The sequence below is a fragment of the Engraulis encrasicolus genome, chromosome 19 (assembly GCF_034702125.1).
Source record: "Engraulis encrasicolus isolate BLACKSEA-1 chromosome 19, IST_EnEncr_1.0, whole genome shotgun sequence".
Lineage (NCBI taxonomy): Eukaryota > Metazoa > Chordata > Actinopteri > Clupeiformes > Engraulidae > Engraulis > Engraulis encrasicolus.
Window position 1 is genome coordinate 19,136,743 of NC_085875.1, and position 23,508 is coordinate 19,160,250.

At 46.0% G+C, this 23,508-nt stretch overlaps 1 protein-coding gene across 1 annotated transcript in view; it reads left to right on the top strand.

Annotated features, from left to right (window-relative positions):
* rin3 (Ras and Rab interactor 3) overlaps window positions 1–23,193 on the top strand; it is a 33,522-nt gene extending 10,329 nt beyond the window's left edge. The window contains exons 6-10 of the mRNA XM_063183759.1: window positions 2,998–4,842; window positions 10,908–11,216; window positions 16,888–17,019; window positions 18,693–18,856; window positions 22,568–23,193. Coding sequence (XP_063039829.1) covers window positions 2,998–4,842; window positions 10,908–11,216; window positions 16,888–17,019; window positions 18,693–18,856; window positions 22,568–23,185 — 3,068 coding nt within the window. The 3' untranslated portion in view covers window positions 23,186–23,193. The remainder of the gene's footprint in view (window positions 1–2,997; window positions 4,843–10,907; window positions 11,217–16,887; window positions 17,020–18,692; window positions 18,857–22,567) is intronic.
* The last annotated feature ends 315 nt before the right edge of the window (window positions 23,194–23,508 follow it).

Here is a 23,508-nt window from a genome sequence, read left to right on the forward strand (position 1 = left end):
TAAGATTTTACTTTCAGTGTCAAAAACAGGCGAGTGGGGCTAACGTTGGAATTAAGTGACGTCATGGCACGAGCTTTCCTGGGGTTGTCAAATCTTCCGTGCTGAATGTACTGACAGAATATTACGTTTTAGATGTGTATTGTTTTCGAGTAAATCACTGTGTTTCATTAGTCCCGTGTTTCATTCGTCCCTGCTCTCCCCTACTTCCAACTTCAGGAAACACTCAACAAGATGGAATTCTTAAAATGCCTTGATATGCTAACATATGACATTGCTATGAAAGGATTACAGAATTACATGAAGCATATAGTATCTAACCACAATGGTCTAAGTCTATACGACCAGAATGGTCAGTGACGGAACAAATGCACACAAGGCCCCAGGATAAAAACGCTGATAGGACTCCCCTATACAGCCTTCCAAGGTCATAGTAGGGCCCTGCTGCCAATATGGGAGGGCCAGGGGCAAATGCCCTGCTTGCCCCCCCCCCCCCCCCCCCCCCCCCCCCCCCCCCCCCCCCCCCCCCCCCCCCCCCCCCCCCCCCCCCCCCCCCCCCCCCCCCCCCTATAGCTCCGCCCCTGGTCTGAGTCTATGTATGTGACCAGAAGGAGAGTGTGTGTGTTTTCCAAGAACACACTTGTGCAGTTTCTGATGAGTCAGAGTGACTTTTTGCTGGACGTGTGAGAATGACCCACGCTTCTCATTCTCCTTTTTCAAAAGATCATGTGAGCTTGCCCTTCGAAAAGTTAAACTGATAAAACAGGCACACCAGGCCACAGAGAAATGAAAGAGTTTCGCCTCTCTGCGCGCTCCAGTATTTAACCTTGCCTGTTAAAAGTTTTGACCTCTTTTACTTTTAACAGTATTTAACGACCAAAACTTCCGCGTATGCCACTGACACAGCTGGCTGGCTGCTTTTTAGAGATTTATCTCTACACAGCTGGAACCCAAAGCCTTTGGTGTGCTCATCTTCTTTTACATCGACATTGTTACACAGCAAATCTGTCAGGGTGGGCAGTGGACAAAGGGGTCAGTTGTCCAGGGCCCAGGGAGAGAGTGGACCCTAAAATTGGCTCCCAATTGCATTGTATAAATTGTGTGTGTGTGTGGGGGGTCCTTTACAATGACTTTGTCCCGGGGCCTGGCCACAGCTGTCAGCGGCCATGTTGGCACATTGCATCAGAGTTTGATGTCACAAAGACGTTTATCTGATCGTGTCTCTTGCTTTCTCTGCTGCAAGAATCCAATTAGGCGAAGGGTGTCGGATGCTGTCTGAAAAGCCTGCTTAGTATTTTCCCTTCGTTGCCTTCACAGCAGCCGCTTGCTCAGTCTCCTGTAATTTTTCGAAATAGCTCATCTGTCTTTGCCCACGCATGATGTCGTTCCATAGATACACATTACACGCAATACTGTGCAGTGTTAACACAACACTAATAGTGTACTCTGGTACTAAATATGCTCTATAAGATGTGAAAAGGACTCTGTATGTGCTGAATTAGTGCTGCATTTTTCTTACTGTGTAGTGACATGGTTGATTTTGGCTGTGTTACCTTACCCAAATGTCTGCAATGCTCAACTGAGAGCACATTGCTATGATAAATCAGCAGTTAACATCAGTCAGTGGTTAGCATTAATGTTTTATAGAGATCTCGATATTGTGTTGATTAAATAATAATGCGTATTTCTCTAGGCTTTATCTGTTGTGTGTGCCTGGTTGTGGTTTCCTTTGGTATGATATTAATTTTTATCTCTTTACAAGCGGACAGAAAATGAGGTTTTGTTTTTAAAAATGCTTTGCTGACAAAATTATGTGGGTGGTGATCCCAATGTAACCACAGAATCAATCACGGCATCTAAAATGATATTTGATGTGTCCTGATTTAATTCATGCAGTAGATAGAACTACAGGATTCACCCACACTATACTGTATGGCACATGAAGAAAACATGCTTTGGTTGTACTACTACTGCATTTATTACTGCACTTAGTAGTAGTAGTAGTAGTAGTAGTAGTAGTAGTAGTAGTAGTGGTGGTGGTGATGGTGGTGGTAGTGGTGGTGGTGGTGGTGAAAGTGGTAGTAATAATAGTAGTAGTAGTAGTAGTAGTAGTAGTATTAGTAGTAGTAGTAGTAGTAGTACTAGTAGTGGTGGTGGTGGTAGTAGTAGTAGTGGTGGTGTTGAAAGTGTTAGTAATAATAGTAGTAGAAGTAGTATCACTAGTAGCAGTAGTATACATCTGATGAAGGCATTAAAATCCAATTAAATGACATACTCCTTACAGAGGGACCAACTGATATCTGATTAATGACAAAATGTAAGATGCCTGCACTTTGCGCAATCATCAGTTGGCACAGTGATCTACTATTGCCTAGTCATTTGGACTGTCACAAGAGTAGTAACGCCTGTAAAGCAGCTTGGGCAACTCCAGAGGAACAAAGATTGTGTCATGACACGAGATTAGAGTGAAGAAATATGTTCGGCTGTGGGCAGTTTCTCATTATCATACTTTTCTGTCAGTGTATCTAAACTTCAAATAGTTTGCCCATGGGAAGTCTTAAAATAGTCCATTAACAGACTAGTGATTCTTTGGTTTACCAGCACATGTCGACATTTCTGTTTCTGTGGCCGCGGAGAGTGTTTTGCATGAGTAAATCGACACTTAGATGTTGCAACACTAAATGTTGCAGTGTTAATTCAAGAATCAGAGCATTTTGAGTGTTACTTCAATCTCTCTCAGTGTTAAATCAACACCACAAAATGTGGGGGAGTGTAGGCCACGTATAGGGAGGGAAACACTTCTTGTTTTTCGGTGAGCGAGTGTGGTTGCAGTGTGTGTGTTAGGAACCATTAGGCTGAATGAATATTTCATTTAGTTTGTTTTAGTTTGTTGATGGGCCTCTTATTTGTTTTGTGCCCTTGTGTGTGTGTGTGTGCATGTGTGCGTGTGTGTGTGCATGCATGTGTGTGTGCGTGTGTGTGTTTTATTCTACCACACAGAGTTCTGGGGCTCGTCTCTGAACAGCCGTGCGGAGGCCGATGTGAAGAGCCCGGGCGGGGAGCAGGGCAGCAGCTCCTGTGAGATCCAGCTGTCCGCCGGCGGTGACCGCCTCTGGTACATCAACCCCGTCTTCGTGGAGGACCACTGCAGCTCCCTCTCCTCCCCCTCACCCTCCACCTCCACATCCTCACCACCGGTACCAGTGCCCCAGCCAGTTCTTCGCAGCCAGAGCCTCAACACCCCCTCCTCCACCTCCAGCGCCAGCCCAGCCCCAGCCCCAGGCCCAGGCCCCAAGTACAAGCGGCCACCTCCCCTCCCACCTCGGCCCCTGGGAGCCAGTGAGGGCCTTTCCTCCTCCTCCTCCTCCTCCGCGAAGCCCTCTGCTGGGACGTCAGCAGAGGCAGTCGCCTCCTCCCACGCACAGGGTCTTCCCGTCGGCCCCAAGCCCCCGAGCCCGGCAGCCTTAGCAGCAGCAGCAGCACACACGCAAGCCAGGGCGAAAGAGGAAGGATGTGGTGAGCGAGAGAGCAGCGCAGATGCAACCAGAGGAGGTGTGGACAGAGAGGATCCAGCCCCGAAGAAGCAGCAGACACAAACGCAGACACAGGCGCAGCAGACTTCAACAACAACAACCACCGCACCACAACAGACACACACAGACGGCACCGGCGGTGGTGGAGCTCCGGCAGTAGTGCCACCTCAGAGGCAAAACAGCAGCGGTAAGGGGAAGAGACCTCCAGTGGGCCGGCCGCCGTCGTTCCGTGTACCCCCTGTCCCTAGACGGAGGCCCAGCGACAAGCAGGCAAGCGAGGACACGTCTGGAGGTTCAGCCAGTGAGACTCCTAACCCAGCTGCCCCAGTCAACTCCACCACCACCAAGGAGGTGGAAGGGGGCTCTGGTGGCGTGGTGGTGCCCGTTGGCACGCTCATCTGCCTGGACGGCACCGACATGGAGGTGCCCAAGCTGGCAGCGGAGGTGACGCTGGGAGTGGAGAACGCCAAACTACAAAGATCCGCCGGTAACTCCGATTCAGGTTCTCCAGCACCGCTGCAGGACACCGTGGCTGCTCTGCCGGTCTCCCCCGTCAGGAGACGCGGACCTCCAGTGCCTCCGCCTCGGAGTAAGAGACTCTCGGCTGTCAAGCCCAGCACCCAGCCGGGACAGGCAAACGGTCCTCCGAGCCAGGAGCCACCTCTCGCTCCCACCTCCCCGGAGTTCAGCTCCCTTCCCGTGCAGGGCTCCAGCGGCACCCCGCCACAGCCCACCCGCCGCTCCCTCTCCGTGGACCCCAAGTTCGGGGACGTGTCCATCTACTCCCCCGACGCGGCAGCTGGCAGCTTCCCCCAGCACCGTGACAATGACTCCTACTCCACCAGCAGTGCCGAGGACGACACTGACCCTCTGGCATCCAGTGGTGGCGCTGGTGGCAACTCCACCTCAGCTGCTCCTGCTGGTGGCGGAGGAGGAGGAGGAGGTGGTGGTGGGAGCAGTGGAGGAGGAGGATACCACGCGGCCGTCAAGCGCACGCCCACCATCATGCTGGACCGCGCCAAGCAGCGGCTGAGCATGGTGAACTTCAGCAGTGTCTTCACAGGCATGCTGAGCGCCGAGCTGAAGCTGCAGAAGCGCGTGGTGGAGCTGTCGCGGGACGCCGGCTCCTACTTCGGCTGCCTGGTGCGCGACCACCGTGCCTTCACGCTGGAGACGCTGCGCAAGCACGCCTCCAGCACCGAGATGCTGCAGGAGATCCGGCAGATGATGACGCAGCTCAAGAGCTACCTGATCCAGAGCGCCGAGATACAGAGCCTGCAGGAGCCCAACGTGTTCTCCGATGAGAAGCTCGGTGAGTAGTGAGGGGAGGGCAGGGTTCCCAATGGTGCTTTAATTCCTTGAAAATGCTTGAATTTCAAAAAGTGTTTTCAAGGTTGTGAAAATGCTTGAATTGTTGGTGAAGTGCTTGAAAATGCTTGAAATTTGTGTCAAGTCAAACTCTGTGAGCCAAATAATGGAAACAATCTGAGGGTGTGAGATGTCAGATGGGATTTGCCATTCGACAACCTAAAATTGATGAGAATGCAGGAAATTGCATCTTAAAAACACAAAATTTTCTGGGGGAGTACCCCCACACCCCTTCCCACAACCTATTTAAAGGTGCTGGAAAACTGGAAATGTGGTGCTTGAAGGTGCTTGAAAAGTGCTTGAATTTGTTCATGAAAAAGGTGTGGGAACGCTGGGAGGGAGGGGTGGTGGGCGGGCGAGTGGGACGGGATAGGAGAGTGTGGTGGAAGAGTGGAAAAGAAGTCTGAGGAGAGAGAGAGGGCCACGGTGTCCTGCAGTGGTGCTGGAGAACCGGAATCGGAGTTACTGGTGGATCTCTGAGAGAGAGAGAGAGAGAGAGAGAGAGAGAGAGAGAGAGAGGGAGAGAGAGAGAGAGATAGAGAGAGAGAGAGAGGATACGTAACTTTGGAGACATCACAAATACAGTTACTGGTTGGAGATAACGTCAAATGTGTAGGCTAACACATAGACTTCTGGCTTGATGAGGGTGTGGAAGATCTACCAAGACTGAGCAGGCCAGAGAGGTAGAGAGAGTGGTAAGTTCAGTAAAGGAGAGGAGGATTATTTTGTGAGAGGGAAATGACTGAGACAGCAGGGAAAAGGCTGCTGAGAAAAGGAGTGAAAAGGTTAGTCAGTAAATGAGTAATAACTCAAGTTATTTATCCAGAGCCGGCAGAACTCAACGTCTTGTCAGCGGTTTGGGCAGTAAACGGATAAGGGATGGATGGGTAGAATATAAGGAGAACAAGAGGGCAGAGAGAGAGAGAGAAGAGAGAGTCTGAGAGAGAGAGAGAGAGAGAGAGAGAGAGAGAGAGAGAGAGAGTACTGAGAAAAGCAGTGGAGAAGGTTAGTCAGCAACCTCTCCATTATGAATGCAAAGCCAGCATTCACTGTAATAGTGTTAAAGTAGGCAGAGAGCTGGAGATTCTTAAGTAAAGTAATGAAGGATGATTTAAAGAGAAGGGTATGGCTGATTGAGATGGCAGGAAGAAAGGCTGCTGAGAAAAAGGCTCAAGAACTTAGTTGGCGAATTAGTTTACAACTTAGCTGTGAATTCAGAGCCTGTGCAGATCCTTCACATCTTCTCCAAAGCAAAGCATGGTGAGTGAGTGAGTGAGTGAGTGAGTGAGTGAGTGAGTGAGTGAGTGAGTGAGTGAGTGAGTGAGTGAGTGAGTGAGTGAGTGAGTGAGTGAGTCAGTCAGTCAGTCAGTCAGTCAGTCAGTCAGTCAGTGACTGAGTCAGTGAGTCAGTGAGTGAGTTTTCAATCCATCCGTGACTGAGTGAGTTAGTCAAGGATCGGGGAGAGAAAGGAAGTGTAACATTGGTAAACAAATAGGCAGAGGGCGAGAGATGGATTCATTAAAGCATCAAAGTATTATTTTGAACAATGGATGCAGGACTTGACTGAGTTGGCAGGGAAAGAGGAAACTGAGAAAAAGACTGGAGGAGTTAGTCAATGAATGAGAGAAAGATTGAGAAACAAGTCAGTAGCGAGAGAGAGCGATAGGTTTAGTAAAACCATGAGAGATTGGTTGGAGTGAGAATTGAGTGATTGATTGAGGCAGTTGTGGGAAAAAGCAACTGAGAAAAGGAGTGAAATATCCCGTGAATGAAAGACAAGGCGATATGTTGCCGTACATGACCTAAAGCCTGCAAGAGACCAAAATTGTCTTCAGTTAGAAACTGGGTGAGTGATGGAGGGGTAACGAGAGAGTGAAACATTGAGCAGACAAGTGGGCAGACAGAGAGTGACTTGAAAACAGAATGAGGGATTAAGTGTTCTGAGGGACTTAGTGGAATAAGACAGAGAGCGACTTGGTAAACGAGTGAAGGAAAGAAATAGCTCCAATGCTTCTGAGGGAGATATAAGGGGGAGGATGACATGGCAGCCAACAGAGGGAGCGACGACATCCGTCAACTGATTCATGATAGACTGAATTATTAAATTGTGATTGAGACAGGGAGAGTGAGTGAGTAGGTAAACTAATAGGCGGCCAAGCAAATGATCAACTGATACATGCTGTATAAGAACACTGCTGTACTAAGCCAAAGTGCTGTAACTACACATTTTGTCCAAATTGAATTTTGACTGAAATGGAACAACTCCTTTATCTTGTGACAAAGCCTTATGATCCAAACGTGTCCCGTTTTAGCGATATTGCTGTCAGTTTGCCGGAATTGCAATATTCAACCTAATACCAATAATTTGATGGCCTTTTTCTCAGTTTCAATGTTGGTGTAGTTTTGCATTTTGCCTTTGTAGGGCAGAACAGATGGAGTGCAGATCTAAGTGTGTGAGAAACTGATACAGCAGCAGAAAAGTGGCTGAATGATGAAATAGTTCCATAGATGGAACAACTGTACACTACTGGAAACTGATAACGAGAAGCTCATCAGACAAGGGGGTGGCTTGGTGTTGGAGAGACAGAGTGGGTGGTGTCGTGAGGGGCTCTGAAGGACCTCACCACACACTGTGGGAGTAGTGATGTTCATGTGGTCGACATGCTTTGTATTTTTTTTTAACCTATTCTTCATTTGGCCCTGGGTCTGCAACCCTGGCCTGTTTTCCTTATGGATTCAGGAAGCAAAGTAAAAAATATTGTTGTGCTGACAGTTGTGTGGACCCAAATAAAAAAGTTCAAGAGTAGGTTTGCACACTGAAAAAGACACAATGCTAGCTCAAGAAGGTTTCTGAACTCTGAAACATCTGCTCTGCTCTCAAAAAATATATTTTTAAAATCTTTTTGTGCTACATCTTTATGTCTTTTTCACTGTCCCATTACATTACATTACATTGCATTTGGAAGACGCTTTATAACCAAAGCGACTTACAAACAAGGACATAATCATAGCCATCATCACTAGCAAATACGTGCGCAGGAAATATACAGAACAACAAGTGCAGATGCAAAGAAGGGTTAGTTAGGTTTTTTGTAAAGTAGAGTACACACACACACACACACACATACATACACATCATGTCAAGAGTCTGACCTGGGGCTAGGGCAGCTCAGACGAAAGAGCAGTCTTTACTTGCTTCTTGAAGGCTGCAAGAGCCTACCTTCACTTTTGCCCTGAGGTGTTAATCCACTTTTATTACCTGTTGAGATGGAGTACTGTACCTTTGTATGCTCGTTTGGGGCAATTCATGTGACTCATCAAAACACGTTGAAATAACTTAAACATTCTTTCATATGTGTGGCCTGGGCCAATACGATTGTTAAATGTCAAGTCAGGTCACATGGTATGAAAAACTGTTTTGTGAGCTGATGAAGCTAAATTGAAACTATTCCCACAACTGTGGCTAAAGAAAATAGCCAGTGTCCGTGAACAGCTTCCCCTATTATAGGGAGAGTTTCTGATTTGTTACAGCAACAGTCATGCGTCTTGGAAAGCGTGTGAAGCTTGGTCTTAGCGAGTATTTCACCACACCACCACACAGATATTTCACATTTATTGTTCCAGTTGGCATGACAGCCCCGAAGAGTGTGAGACGCTGTTTTCTATGTCTGAAAAAAGTGTAAGCAGACAGGATCAGAATAGCAAAAACAAACTATGCAGAAGCAGTTGAAGATATTTGGGATTTTGGGAAAATAGAAAATTGAAAAACATATCTTGGACAAGGCAAGTGCAAGTGAGTCCAATCCTTACAAAACTCAATGAAGAGATAAAGACATACATAACCTTTCAAGGTGTATTAGAGAGAAAAAAGTGCAATAATCTATAAACAAAAAAAAACCCTCACAAGTAAAAATATGTCTGATGATATGGTCATAAAGGTAAGGCTCCATGCCACTTTTTTTTTTGGTCTTTCATTTTTTTTCTTCTGTGATTGACATTTACATACATCATGCAAAGAACCCTCACTCTGAAATGAGTCAGGTTATTATTTCAGGTTATTTCAACAACTCAGGACCTATTGAATACAACTGTGCAGCCTGTGCTATATGATTATGTGTTAGTTTTTGTAATGCTATTATTGGTTTCTGAAAGGCGTACAGAATTTTTAGAAGGGGAAACTCAATTTTCTATGCATCATGGGAGGGTGTATCTATCATCGGAGCCTATCAGACAGTCTGATCTCTGTTCTGCTTCATTTGAAGATCTAATGATTTGTTTTAATTTCTATTCTGTCTACATTATTTTACATCATTTACTTTTCCATGTCATTTGATATGCGGTCACACATGGCTTTAAGAGCATTAATATTCACTTGTGAGAGTATGCATGAGAGAGATGCATTGAAGATGAAAGATGAAAAGATGTTCTGATCATCAGATGTTGAAGTAGTGATTAAGTGGAAGGGAAGCTGCTCGCTCTCTGACCTATGCCCTTTGATTCACTCACGTCAGCACCATGTCGGCTGCTCACATGCTTCGCTTACTCTGAGCCAAATGAGTTGAGGAAGTCCAGGTCAGGAAACATGGGGCATATTTTGGGAGATAATGAACTGAAGTTCAAATACATGCACGCACGTATACACACACATGCATCATGCACACATTTCATTCATTCATTCATTCATTCATTCATTCATTCATTCATTCATTCATTCATTCATTCATTCATTCATTCATTCATTCATTCATTTATTTATTTATTTATTTATTTATTTATTTATTTATTTATTTATTCATTCATTCATTCATTCATTCATTTTGACCTTTATTTAACCAGGAAGGTCCCATTGAGGTAAAAAGAAACCTCTTCTTCCAGAGAGTCCAGGCCGAGATGGCATGACAGACAAACAAAACAGAGGAGACACATGCACAAGGCTTCCAGACACACATGCACGCATGCTCGCACGCACGCACGCACGCACACAAATAAGTGCGCTCTTTCATTTAATATCATGATGATGAGCAGGAGATTCTGTGTAATATGATACAGGCCAGGCGAAATGTATTTACCGTTATATAGCACATTTCATACACAATACTCGGTGGCTATACTATTTATATTGAGCGTACTGTTTGCCCAAAATATGGAGCAGACACAACTTACAGATGAGTGGCTTAAGTGTGGTTAACCATCATGAGATGAGCTTCTGTGAATCTATATTAATCTCCCCTCCTCATGATATTGGACCACAACCACTTTGATACCCAGCCCATCGTGAAAGGGTACTCCCACAGACAACAGTAACTACAGTAACTGCCACACGCAGTGTGAAAGCCAAAAAGTATTGTCATTGTGTGTGAAGTCAAATCACCAACTCTTACTGGAAGGTGTGTGGGTGGGTTTTCTTTTACTGCTTACGTTCAATCTAGGCGCTGATTTTGATCTAGGAGCTCCCATATTACACATGCAAAGTGCACATGGAAAGTGTCATTGTTTTTTATCATTATTATATTATTAAGTAACTGTCCAAGTCTCTCTTTTCTCACCCTGTCCCCTGAGGTGATCATTGCGGTGGCCCTATGCAAGAATTAATTACATTAAACAACAAACTTGCTCAACTTACTACTAACTCTACCTATTTGAATACTAACTCTGCCATGTTATGAGATAAAGGCTGCAATGCCTGAGCAAAATGCACACAGGGACCCAGGGCAAGACACTGAGAGGACCCCGTATACAGCCTGCCAAGATCACAGTAGGGCCCCAACCACCAATACAGGAGGTCCCTGGGCCAAATGCCCTGCTCGTCTACCCCTATAGCTCTGCCCCTGCATAACTGCCTTTCTCTTCTCATCCACAGAGGTGATCATCGAGGCGACCCTGTGCAAGAATTAGAATAAGAAGTAGAATAGCTCTACAAACTTATTCCAAAACTTACCACAACTCTACCAAATTTGAATACTACGAGATAAATACATAACTGGCTTTCTCATCTCGCCCCACCCGCAGAGGTGATCATCGAGGCGGCCCTGTGCAAGAGCGTGCTGAAGCCCATTCGCGAGTCCATCTACAGCAGACTGCGGGACATCCACACGCGGGACGGCACGCTCAAGAAGCTGCGGGAGAACCAGCAGGTGGTGCTGAACACCACCACCACCGACCTGGGCGTCACCACCTGCGTGCCCGAGACGGCCATCATGGAGAAGATCACGCAGAAACTGGGCCGCCTGCACCAGGAGTACTCGCCACAGAAGAAGATCGACACGCTGCTCAAGACCTGCAAGCTCATCTACGACTCCATGTCGGTGGGCAGCCAGGGTGAGTCACGTTACATTGTTACGGTATATTACTGTACAGACAGTGGGCAGTAAGGGTGAGTCACGTTACATTGTTACAGTATATTACTGTACACTCTGTAGGCAGCCAGGGTGAGTCATGTCACCTTGCATTGTTATGGTACACTACTGTACACCTGGGGGCAGCCGTGGACTCGTGGTTAGGGCATTGGTCTCATCTACGACTCCATGTCGGTGGCCAGCCACGGTGAGTCACGACACATTGTTACGGTATATTACTATACATGTACACTCTGTATGCAGCCAGGGTGAGTCACGTTACATTGTTACAGTATATTACTGTACACTTGGGGGCAGCCGTGGCCTAATGGTTAGGGAGGTGGTCTGAAGATCAGAGGTTTGAAGGTTCGAATCCCACCCTTACCTCTCCCTATAACTCTGTCCATGGCTGCAGTGCCCTTGAGCAAGGCACCTAACCGCCACATTGCTTCAGGGACTGTAACCAATACCCTGTAAGATAATTGAATTGTCTCAATTGTCGATGGTAATATAGTTCACAGAAAGCTGCAGAGAGACCCACTGAGATTAGACCAAAGAAGCCCAAGGCCAAAGCCTAAATGAAATGGGCCATTGCTTGCCAGATACATGCCATGCCAACAATAGTTATTTATTTGACCTAATTCATAGAATTCATAACAACATATCATTCTACATACTGTACAAAGTGGCTTTACAATTAAGGACACAAAGCAAGGTATATATACGGAGAGAAGAGAGGAGGCAAGATTGTAACAAAATACAGTACACGAAAGTGGTGAGATTCAAGGTTCAAGAGTCTTTTTTTTCGTTATTGCTGATCATTGTTGTTGGTGAGAAGTGCTCCTGGAAAAGAAAAGGCTTTCAGATACTTCCTGAATCTAGAGAGGCACGTCCCTACTGGAATGGAAACTGCAGGTAGCTCATTCCACCAACTTACCCCTCCAAGTAAGAAGGAGGAGATGACTATGAGGAGAAGGTCACGAGAGGATAAGAAGAACTGAGCAAGGCTGAGAGTCTGTGATAGGAGTGGGAGGAGAGGCGTAGAGATAAGAGGAGGAGGAGGAGCAGGAGACAATACAGTAGTCAAGCTTCATTTTGCAAATTTAATAGAGGGGTAGGACATAGAGGAGATTATTTAAGGACTGAGGAAATGAGGACAAAACGTAAGAGGTAAGGGCCGGAAGACACTTTTTAGAGGTGCTAAAAGATTATTTTGTAAGAAAGAGTTAGAGGGATGTCAGAGGAAGACAGGAACGGGTTGAGCGGGTTGATAAGACTGATGAGGGAGCTGATGAGAGGGCTGAGTGGGAACGCTGAGTGGGATGGGTGGACAAAGGACTCGGTTGTCCTGGGTCCAGAGAGAAGGGGGCCCAGAATTGGATCCCCATTGCACTAAATGTACTACTGAGTTGAGGGGGGCTTTCGTATAGCGTTGGCACCCCGGGCCTGGCTAAAGCTGTCAGCAGCCCTGACGCAAGGACTTGTGAAGACTTAGAACTGTAATGGATCCCAGACCACTTACTGACTGCAGTAAAACAAGGGCCATGTACAAAGTACCTGTGTCATGTTGATGCAGACCAGCCCACAGGAATGTCTGAAGCTAATGTACTGTCAATCAAAGATCAAGGCAAAGTGGCAGACAACCAGCGTTTTTTTTCCCTCGAAGCTAGTACCAACAGATGTGAGTGAGGCTTCTGTCACTGGCTAGCAATGCGACTGTAATTCAGAAACTGTAAATTACACGTTCTGACAGTGGTGTCACAACTACACACAAGGCCCCCGGGGCAAAATACTGATAGGGCCTGCATACAGCCATGCAAGGTAATAATAGGGGCCCAACACCAATATGGGAGGGCCCTGGGCCCAGGGGCAAATGCCCTGCTTGCGCCTTCCTATAGCTCCGACCCTGCATTCAGATAACCTGGAAGAATCTATTAATACTGTATATCATTGATTCTCAAACTGTGGGCTGTGGCCCACTGGTGGGCCTTGAAAAGTATTCCAAGTGGGCCTTGAAATCATCTGTGTTGCTGTTGACTATTTATTTGAGTTGTATTGTTGATTTGGCCAGAGGTGGGCCCCAAAGAGTTGTGAAAGTTGTCAAAGTGGGCCCCAAGTGGGAGTAGGTTGGGAACCCCTGCTATATGGTTGCTAATGCTTTTGCCTGATGAACATTCCACATGGCTGCCGGTGCTGATATGAGTAAGCAGGGATACTGACAGCTTTGGCCAGGCCCGGGACAAAATCATCTGAAAGGGCCAACCCTTCACAATTTATATAATGTTATTGGTTCAGATTTTTTGGGCCTCTCCTTTCCCTTGGCCCAGGATGGCTGACCAGTTTCTCACCCCTAGTTGCTGGGCCTGTGAGTAAGCTATGGTAGATTTGCTTATCCTCCTCATGCATCAGACGCTTTCCCATCATTTCACTTGGTGCAAAATGGTCTGAAAACCTCTCTACGCTGGCATTCATTCATTCCATGGTGGGCGGGACGGCTTTCGGCTTCAAACAATCGCTGCTTCCTTGGTACATTAAGCTTTTATCAAAAGAAAAAAAAAACTCTGTAGGAAGTAGGGCAATAACGTCTTTTCCCCCCTCCATAGAATTCCTCAAGCATTCTTCATCTTCTTCTTCGGGCTCTAAATCTTCCATTTGAAAAGCTTGACTCATCGTTTTCGGTTCAGCTCCATCTGTTCTCTGATTGGTTCATATATGCACTCGGAGATGGAGCGAGCCAGAACGTATGTGCATGCTCACTGACACAGCTGCTGGAGGTCAATGAAATGGAAAGGAAGGAAGCATTTTATGACTTTAGGATGTAGACAAACCTATTTTTTTCTCCGTGCACTTGCCATTAGTCCTTATGATTTCCGTAAAACGAAGTGATGATCTTGTCTGATTAGTGATATTGTCCTTGAGTGGATTGGGTCAAATAGTGAGTAACGAGACGTTACGAGCCAGGCCTGTAGTCCATGCCATTGTTAAGTATACTGCCCTACGAAGGCAAGCTGCAGTGACTCCGCCAACATTGAAACTGAAGATAAGTGCCTTCAAAGACTTGGTATTAGGTTGGATAGTGTAGCCAGAGATTCTTTAAGTATAGAGATATGCCAACATAATAGGTTTCTATGGGCACCTAACGCGACCAGGTTCCGGTCTGCCTAAAGGGGCGTGTCATAATGCTCCTACAATGAATAGAACAGTCCTTAGGTCTGCCTAGGTCTGCCTAAGGGGGGCCATGATAGAACCAGGAAACAATGGGCCAATGGAGCCTCTCTCTCTCTACTCTCTCTGGTGTAGCTACTACAAATTTGACACAGCAGTATCTCTAAAAAGGGACACATTTGGACCATAAGCCTTTGTCACAGGATAAAGAACGTGTAATGAAGATCATTTTCAGTCGAAGCTCAATTTTGACAAGTTACGTAGTTACTGCACTTTGCGTTTGTAGGGCAGTATAGATCTGATGTGTGACATTGGCCGTGTCTCAAATGGCACACTTGTGCACTTCGGGCACTGTTTTTCAGTGCCTAGGGCGCTCACGCTGAAAATTTCAGTTGAGCCAGTGCACTGAAAGTGCCAGGATGATCCCCTAACAATGGCGTAAAAATGCAGTGCTTGAATGATGGACACTGCACGCACTAAACGGCGTCCATGTTGACAATGACACGGAGGAAATGTGGCATTCAGTTCAGTAGAAGAGTTTGGTCAACAGTCTCCTAATTCTGTAAGTAATGTTGATGGGACACCAACCTTTTCATGCCACCCAAAGTATTGTATGTGTGATTGTTATCCTTTGGGGTGAAGGACATGGAAATACAAGCACCAGAAGCTGTTCATTGAAAACAGTAACCAACTCATATTTTGGCGAGCTAATGCCATGCTCAGCAGTCACTTCCAGCGAGGGCACAGTGCATAGTGCTCAAATTTTTCAACGACACTATGCACTAAAGACCTCAGTGCACTGTGCGCACTATGCACTGACTGTCAGTGCACTGACACAAGTGCGTCATTTGAGACATAGCCATTGTCTTCAAGTGAGTTTTGTAAAGTGGTTGGTGAGGTCAGTCTGCTGTCTGTTTCATGACTTGAAATGGGTCCGTTTCTATTGTTGTGTTGTGCAACTATTAATGCAGAGTCTTCTGTATTGAAATTTGATAACCAGCAAACCATGTGGTGACTGTACAGATACGTAGCTATTTAGGACAGCACAAGGTGGGCAGTGGGTTGTGTCTTTAGTTAAAAATAGCAGTTGACGTAGTGACGTAGTATTCTATACACCAAAACCCAACCAACCCTCCACACGCACAAATACACACACACACACACACACACACACACACACACACACACACACACACACACACACACACACACACACACACACACCCTGGGCCCTGGCCTGGACAACTGACCCCTTTGTCCCCTTGTTAGCGTCCCTACCTGTTATAGCCATTACAGTATTCGCTCATGATTCAACTCTAAGTGGTTTTGGTGTCACTGAAGTGTGGGCGGGTGGTATTGTGGGTGGATGTGAGTAACAATGTTCCATACATTTCTTCCAGGGCTGGTTGTGATTTTTAAAGGTCATTTCTGTTTTGTGACTGAACATGTACAGTGTTTGTCCATTGACACTCCTGATTGTACACAGTACATTTTTTACACACATACATACAGTTCATTATTTCTTAAAGCTAACAGGGGAGTTGGCAGGCTTATGATGTGGTCAAAGGGGCGTTGGGAGGTTTATGGTGTCATTATGATGACATTATGGTGTTCAAAAAAGGTTGAAAACCACTGTTCTAGGGTGTACTGTACTTTCTCTCTCTGCTCTCTGTTTAATTCACACTGCAGTTTCACTGTTAATCTGTAAGGAAATAGCCTCTTTGTACTATCCTCAAGAGTGTATCTCCCCCCTTGGGACTCTGTTACGACTATTTGAATAAACCATAATTTATTTTTCATACCAGTTTTTGCTCACTCACTGAGCCATGACATGCTCTCTCTCTCTCTCACTCTCTCTCTCTCTCTCTCTCTCTCTCTCTCTCTCTCTCTCTCTCTCTCTCTCTCTCTCTCTCTCTCTCTCACTCACACACACACACACACACACTGCTGCTATGGTCTTGTGGTCTCGCATGGTGTCCCCTGTGCAAGGCTCTCTTGCTCCTCCCTTTCCTCTGCTGCCTAAAATAATGTGGTGCTGACATCACCGCGCCATCACCACGGTGATGAAAATTGAACACAGGAAGTATTGACAGTCACGCTGCACATTATCAGAGAGGGTTGAAGACGTATAGAATTAGAGACGGTTAAAAGGCTAGAACGTACCTAAAGAATATTTGGTAGAATATCATATGTTTGACATTATCACCTGAATGGGCTCGCCTTTACGTGTATCATGCAGATGCACTGTAATGAATGTAACTAAGCATGAACATTGTCATGACAATGACATGTTTAATAAAATACACAGTTTTACCACAATTAAGCTAAATCTATGGTTTCTGTTTGTGTGTCTGTGTGTGTGTGTATGTGTGCATGTGCGTGTGCGTTTGTGTGTGTCTGTGCGTACGTGTGTGTGTGTGTGTGTGTGTGTGTGTGTGTGTGTGTGTGTGTGTGTGTGTGTGTGTGTGTGTGTGTGTGTGTGTGTGTAGGTAAGGCCCATGGTGCAGATGACTTCCTGCCAGTGTTGATGTACGTGCTGGCCCGCAGCAACATGACCGAGCTGCTCCTGGACGTGGAGTACATGATGGAGCTCATGGACCCTGCTCTGCAGCTGGGAGAAGGTGGGACATACAGAACACACACACACATGCATACTGTACATGCACACATTTGCACACACACACACACACACACACACACACACACACACACACACACACACACATACACACACACACACACACACACACACACACACACACACTCTCTCTCTCTCTCTCTCTCTCTCTCTCTCTCTCTCTCTCGCTCTCTCTCTCTTGTGCTCACACATGCACATGCATATATAGAAAGAATATCATACTAACACATACTGCTTTTTGTTAAGCGGTGACATTGTGATTTATTTCTGTCAAACAGCCAGGCACAGTACAGCTGTGTGTGACATTGGCATTTGAAATACTACTTGTTATGCTAATGCAGTGCAATGTGCTGTATTTAACCTCTGTGAGAACCTCAGGGGACTATAAAAAACAAAAGTCTGACTCACTCAAAACCTCTGCCGTGTGTACACAATCAGTCCCCAATGCGGTCACAAAAAGCATCAAACGAGTGTAGCTTAGGCTACGTTTAGAATAGTGATAAGCTGCTAATGTGGACCTACCTACTGATCATTTTGCCTAATGACTCAATATACCTGGGGAAGCGTTTTGAGGCGCCATTTACCTGCTGAGCCCCCGGACCATCACAAGCACAGATCTTCCACGCCGTCTTTGATACTGACTCTCCTCCGAAGTTCACAAGGTTGGGGGAAACAGGCAAGTACATAAAATGCCAAAGGTCCACTGTATAGGTCCACAAAAGGCAGTCAGTCAGGTGCACGGCCAGTCTCTGAACAAGGTTGAGCATGGTAACTCCGAGATACGCCAAACAGGCCCCAGCATTTGAGCAAGTGCCTTAGGTGTTAATTTGTTCACCAGAGTCTTTCCAACTGGCTCTTCCTGAGCCTCTGAAGTATGACCCTTCAATAGGCCCAGGGGACTCAAAGCTCAGGCGGCGCCCCCGTGTGGTGTGGATGTGTTACTGTGCTATTTCCAAGATGGGCTCCCTGACACAACACGAAGATAGGCCACCTACATTCTTACAGCACTGCAATGCAATGACAGTTAGTACTAACAGAGGACAGACAAACACTAACAACCAAGTAGGCTCTGGAGCACATCCAATATCTCAAATAGATACAAACAAAACCAGCCTAAATTTATACAGGAAGTTCTTTTGAAACTCGATAGTCTGTAGTCCTCCCGACATCTGTTGTAAATGTGTTCTATTGCAACTGTTCTGGGACCATAAAAATGTTGGTGAACACAGAACACTAATGTTTAACGAATTCTGACTACACCGAACTGCTCCGAGTTTGTGTTCGGATTACCCGTTCTGTTGCATTTTCCAGAGGCAGAGTGTCGGGATTTTGCCGAGTCCCGACCACAAAAGAATGAGCCATAACACAATCTAATAATTGTTGACATCCTTTCTGTCCTTATAGGGCAAGGAAGCACTGCACACCCCGATAAGCTCCCGTTTTTAATCCATCTTTCTTTTCTGGAAATACAGATGGATTAAAAATGGGAGCCCATCGGTGTGAAAATTTCCAGAAAATAAGATGGATTAAAAAGGGGAGCTCATCGATGTGCACTTCTTCCTTGCCCTGTATGAACTTTATTTTTTGACCCTGTACCCGGCAAAAAGGAATTGGATGTGCTTGAGATCTGACTGGGATCCTTTCTGTCCTGATAAGGTTCTTACTACCTGACGACCACCTACGGGGCTCTGGAGCACATCAAGAGCTACGACAAGGAGCCGGTGACCAGGACCCTGAGTCTGGAGGTCCAGGACTCCATCAACCGCTGGGAGCGCAGGCGCACCCTCAACAAGGCCCGAGTCTCTCGCTCCTCCGTACAGGTGAGATATGGGCGCGAACACACACGCGCACGCACACACACACACACACACACACACACACACACACACACACACACACACACACACACACACACATGTTGAGTCATACACACACACACACACACACACACACACACACACACACACACACTCACATACACCGCATTCCACATTATTACGCAAATGACATTTCCCCAAATAATCAATATAAATGACAGTCGTCATAATTTTCAAGTCATCAGCATAGAGTACAATTAAAAAGTGTTTGAATGAACCTTCCAATGATAACATTATTTTTCAAAATAAAAAACTTAAAATGCCCAAAATGCTCTGTTCCAAATTATTACGCAAAACAGTTTTGTAGTTTTGTAATCCAAAGTTCTTTCTTTCTTTCCATTTGCATCAAAACAGTTGGTACCTTCTAAATTACATTTCAAGTTTCAAAACTTGGTTATAACCTGGAACGGGAATGCTGCATTAAACATTGAAGTCAATGGCAGGGCATTGTATGGGAGTTATGGAAGCCCAGATATCCTTGATGCTTTGCTGTCAGTTGTTTTTGTTTGGTCTGGTGACCCACACTTCACTCTTCAATATACCTGTAGATTTCCATGCCACGTTCAGGTGCTTTGGTGGTATCGACATTCTAACTCACCAGACATAAAACCCCATTGAAAATGAATGGGATGTTATCGTTGGAATTGCTGATGACTTGAAAATTATGACGGCTGTCATTTATGTTGATTATTTGGGGAAACAGGGAAAAGTGTCAGTTGCGTAATAATGTGGAATGCGGTGTATTAAACCCACCTTGGGCACAGAATCATTTTGTTCCCCCTTGTTACTCAAACATGTCACAGAAATATATTGGAGACCTAATAACATTTGGTGCACTGAGTAACAGTAGACTAATTGGTGATCACATTACTATTCCTACGCACCATGGGCCACTTGTCTGAGCCTTGCCTTACCCTATAGCCATAGGTGGTTTTTATGATCATTTCATGGTATTTTTATTATACGCCTTAATTGGATAGGACTGTGATAGTGGCATATCCCCCATGATTAAAATACTGTAAATTAGGACCTTGGTACATTGGTGAGTGACTGTTTCAAAACACTGGGACTCTCTATTCAACTTTGGAACATCTCTTTCTCTCTCTCTCTCTCTCTCTCTCTCTCTCTCTCTCTCTCTCTCTCTCTCTCTCTCTCTCTCTCTCGCTCTCTCTCTCCCTCCCTCAATTCAACAGTGCTTTACTGGCATGACGAATAAGACATCCATATTGCCAAAGCAGTCATACAAATTATTAGAGGAATCACTATCTCTCTCTCTCTCTCTCTGTCTCTGTCTCTCTCTCTCTCTCTCTCTCTCTCTCTCTCGCTCTTTCTCTCTCTCTCTGTTTGCATTATCCGAGTGTGTGAGCCAGAGGAGCATGTACTGATTCAGATGTCCTGATTTGACCAGTGGGCTGACTGCCTTTATTTACAGCACTTCCCCCTATCAGAGCCGCTAATCACAGCATGCTAATCACTCATTAGCCGTAGGCCTGAAGCGCCACATTCTTTGTAGGTCAGTGAGGGAAACTGGAACGCCATCGTCTACTGTAGCTCTTGGAGGCTGTATCCGTGTTTATGTAAGGATGCAAGGCTAGTTAATCCACTTTGATACAGTTGTTTTTTGGAGGGGGTAGCGAAAGCACAAGCAGTTTGATTAATGTACATATTAGCATAACAGAGAGCTAGCACATTCTCCTACTTGAGTTAAGCATTGTATGCGTGTGAGAACACTCAAATTTGTTATCCAGGGCATATGTAATTACACTTATTATGAAGTTCTGTATAATGGACTGTATTCAGACATGAATATATTCATGTTTGAGTGTTTTTTTTGTGTGTCACCCAAGGTCGCGCTTTTATTCCCCTCATTCAGTGAATTCAATGGAGATATGCATCAGTGGATGATCAATGAAACAAATGCAAATCAGTTTTAAAGTGGTGCACTCAACATAACTTGTCAAAAAAAATCTATGTGCACACCAAACAGACATGGCTTTGTGTTTTGCATGGCCTTCATTATAGATGGAGAGCTGTATGTGGTCCCTTTCATCAGCATGGGCCCCTATAGAAAAATAAAAAACTGCACAGTATTCTATGATTACAGATAGATGGTGTGTGTGTGTGTGTGTGTGTGTGTGTGTGTGTGTGTGTGTGTGTGTGTGTGTGTGTGTGTGTGTGTGTGTGTGTGTGTGTGTGTGTGTGTGCGCTTTGGGGGGGTGAGTGTGTGTGTGTGTGTGAGAGAGAGAGAGAGAGAGAGAGAGAGAGAGAGAGAGAGAGAGAGAGAGAGAGAGAGAGAGAGAGAGAGAGAGAGAGAGAGAGAGAGCATGCATCTTGCTTCACTGTCTTAGATCCAAAAGGGGGTCCCAGCAGGGAAAAAATGGGAACTGCAGCATTGTCTGGGATTGTTTGGTACTTTCTGGTATCATTATTTCAATATCACTTCCTGTTTTGATTTAGTCAATGGTAAAAGAAAGTATTTGTGTTTGTGTGATTGTGAATGTTTCACTGACCAAGAAGGTTACACATATAATGAATTGCATTGAAAGAGCTGTAGATGATTATTTGACGTTTTATCTACACAGTATACTGTATATTCTTTGGAAAAGAGAGAATCGTTGGGCTGGGTTTTTGCCCATACTACTCATGCCATTTTTGCTGAATTTTGATTTTTAGCACATCCTGTACGTTCGTGTAACTTCCCCTCCGAAACTATCCAACCACCCACCCAACTGTGGGTGACTCAGTCAAATCCCTAAGAGTTGGAAAATTTTAATGTTCAAATATGAACTAGCTACAGTTAATTAAAAGCTTTTTAATGAAGACGAAGAGTGCCTTGGATTTCATCATAAATCCCTAAGAGTGTTTTAAAATAACGTTTTAAAGTACTGCTCTCAGCTAATGGCTTAGGATGAGATAGACACAACAGCCCCATTCAGTTCATTACAGTCACTGTTCTGCTGGAGCATTCTTGTGACAAGGGCATTGCAAGAAAATTAAAGCCAGTCGTTGTTGTCGAACCCGGGTCCCCAACAACATAACAGTACTGTGCCTCCAAAATTTTAACAACGGCCAAGTTTAAGTTCAAGGGTTTTGAGCATTTCCTTGTCTTAGAGGGCAACGGAATTGTGTATGCCTAGGACTCCCCCTTCGTAAATGAATAGCAGGCTACATCAATAAATGGAATCTCCCTTCCCTCAATTCAAGGACATCCCGTCTTACCTTAAGCCCCTGTTATAAATGAGCTGTTACCAGAATGGCAATGATTAAATTGTAATGTATACCAAAGGTCCTGTGTGCTGTCATAGTTGTGTAGTATTACAGTAGTAAAGGTTTTTCAATGACTATTACAGCACTCCACTGGTGGAATGGCGTGCATTAAGGGGCCACCCCGTATAGGCAGTGTTGCCAGATTGGGCGGTTTCCCGCCCAATTGGGCTGCTTAGGATGGCCGTCTGCGGGTAAAAATGGGTAAAAAGGGCATTTGGGCGGGTTTATATGCAGATTTATGGGCATAGAAATCAATAGAATTTAGTTCAAATTGGGCGGGAGATTCCAGGCAAGGTGGGTTTTGAGCATTTTTTGGGGGCTGGAAATCATCAGTCTCATCTGGCAACCCTGCTGATTCCGTACTGTATGTCCTTTCCTCTCTTGCAGGACTTCATCAACGTGTCCCTGCTGGAGGCCGGCGCCAACACCAAGACGCTGGGCGTGCGGGCCAGCACCAGTGCCCAGGACCTGTGCGCCCAGTGCGCCGACAAGTTCGAGGTGCTGGACCCGGAATCGTACTGCCTGAGCGTGCTGGTGGACGGCGTGTACAAGTCGCTGGGGCCCGAAGAGAAGCCGCTGGAGGTCAAGTCGGCGCTGCACCACAGCGAGCCCAGGAAGGAGTACTACTTTGTGTACCGGCTGGGGCGCTGGCCGGAGAGCACTGGGGAAGTGGAGGCAGGTCAGGTGGAGCTGCCAGAGCCAGAGACCCAGCTAGAGACCGAGCCGGAGGCAGAGCCAGAGCCAGAGCCAGAGACCCAGTCGGAGGCAGAGCTGGCGAACCAGCTGGAGACAGAGACGGAGACTCAGATGAAGGCTGAGGAGAAGCCGGAGGCTGATGCGGAGCCGGCGGAGGCTGAGGGTGCTGAACCTCAGGGGGAGCCCCAGGCTGAGGAGGCTGATGAGCAGGTCGAGGTCCACACAGAGGCAGCCGCTGAGGTAGAGGCAGAGGCAGAGGCAGAGGAGTCATCTGGGACAAATCCTCCAGAAGAAGAGAGTCTAATATAAAGGGAGTGTGTGTGCATGTGGGTGTGCATGTGCATGCACGTCTATGTGCACGCACATCAGACTGACAGACAAAGCTTAAATATGTCTGATTGTGTGTGTGTGTGTGTGTGTGTGTGTGTGTGTGTGTGTGTGTGTGTGTGTGTGTGTGTGTGTGTGTGTGTGTGTGTGTGTGTGTGTGTGTGAGTGTGAGGGGTGGGGGGTGTGCACGCACGCGTGTGCATGTGTGTGCGTGCGTGTGTGTGAACATTTGCACATTTTTTGGCTCCCTAGAATTCTTCATACAGTAGACTGATAAAGAGGGGACTCGGTGCCTCTGAGTAGAC